Genomic DNA, 1,153 nt, shown 5'->3' with positions numbered 1-1,153 from the left:
GTTGCCATGTTGCCTGGTTGCCATGTTGCCTGGTGTCCTGGTTGCCATGTTGCCTTATTGCCATGTTGCCATGTTGCCTGGTTGCCATGTTGCCTGGTTGCCATGTTGCCTGGTTGCCATGTTGCCTGGTTGCCATGTTGCAAGCGTCAGGTCCACCTGTGGAGCTCTGAGCTCGGGGTCCAATCAGAGGAGAGAATTATCCTCAGGTGTTCATGGTTCTGGTTTCACCAACAGCTGGAGTTCCTCTGCTGGGTCTCCCGGTGGGGCCCCTCAGGGCTCCGTCTCGGGCCCTCCACCTGGGTGTCTGGTTGGGGTCAAAAGGTCAGAGGTTCTCCTGGCTGATTGGTCTGGTTTGGTTGAGAAACGTTCCAGGGTTTGTCTCTACAACCAAACACAGGACATGAGGTCCAACTGGACCTTCCTCCTCAGGAACCAGCTCAACCCGCACCAGATGCCAGTCTGACCATTTCCTGGTCCAGACTGACCACTTCTTGTCCTGGCATCAGAACCATCAGCAGTTCTGCTGCTGGCAGGTGTGAGCCAGGTAATCGCTGACCACTCGATGGTCGTAATGTTATGCCTGGTAGACGTGGCCATCATGCCGGCGGTCATGTGACCTGTCCTCTTGCCCCCCAGATGGCGAAGGCAGACCAGCGCTACGGCCAGCGGGACGGCTCCGACCAGAACTTCGACTACATGTTCAAGCTGCTAATCATCGGGAACAGCAGCGTTGGGAAGACGTCCTTCCTGTTCCGCTACGCCGACGACTCCTTCAGCAACTCCTTCGTCAGCACCGTCGGCATCGACTTCAAGGTCAAGACTGTTTACCGCAACGACAAGAGGATCAAGCTGCAGATCTGGGTGAGAACGGGGCGGAGCTTAGTCCTGAACGGGGCGGAGCTTAGTCCTGAACGGGGCGGAGCTTAGTCCTGAACGGGGCGGAGCTTAGTCCTGACCGGGGAAGAGCTTCTGATTGGTTGGGCGGGGTTTAATGGGCGGAGCTTCGATTTGGATTGCAACCATAGGCTGAATGGGAGGGACTTCAGAATGAGTAGGGAAAGGAGGTCTAGGAACTCTCAGTAGGAACCATTAGTAGGAACCTTTAATAGTAACCTTCAGTAGGAACCATCAGTAGGAACCTTCAGTAGGAACC

At 55.6% G+C, this 1,153-nt stretch overlaps 1 protein-coding gene across 3 annotated transcripts in view; it reads left to right on the top strand.

The window, feature by feature from the left end:
* The window catches only part of rab3b (RAB3B, member RAS oncogene family), a 9,938-nt gene that overhangs the window by 1,271 nt on the left and 7,514 nt on the right, over positions 1 to 1,153 (top strand). For 2 of the 3 annotated variants that reach the window (XM_008406510.2, XM_008406508.2), the window contains exon 2: positions 637 to 861. In XM_008406510.2, the coding sequence (XP_008404732.1) occupies positions 637 to 861 (225 nt within the window). Of the gene's footprint in view, positions 1 to 30; positions 545 to 636; positions 862 to 1,153 lie in introns of those variants that run through there. The other variant, XM_008406509.2, reaches the window with a different exon arrangement.

This window comes from Poecilia reticulata, linkage group LG4 (genome assembly GCF_000633615.1).
Source record: "Poecilia reticulata strain Guanapo linkage group LG4, Guppy_female_1.0+MT, whole genome shotgun sequence".
NCBI lineage: Eukaryota > Metazoa > Chordata > Actinopteri > Cyprinodontiformes > Poeciliidae > Poecilia > Poecilia reticulata.
Note: the sequence above shows the minus strand (reverse complement) of the source record. Positions and strands in the feature narration are given on the sequence as shown.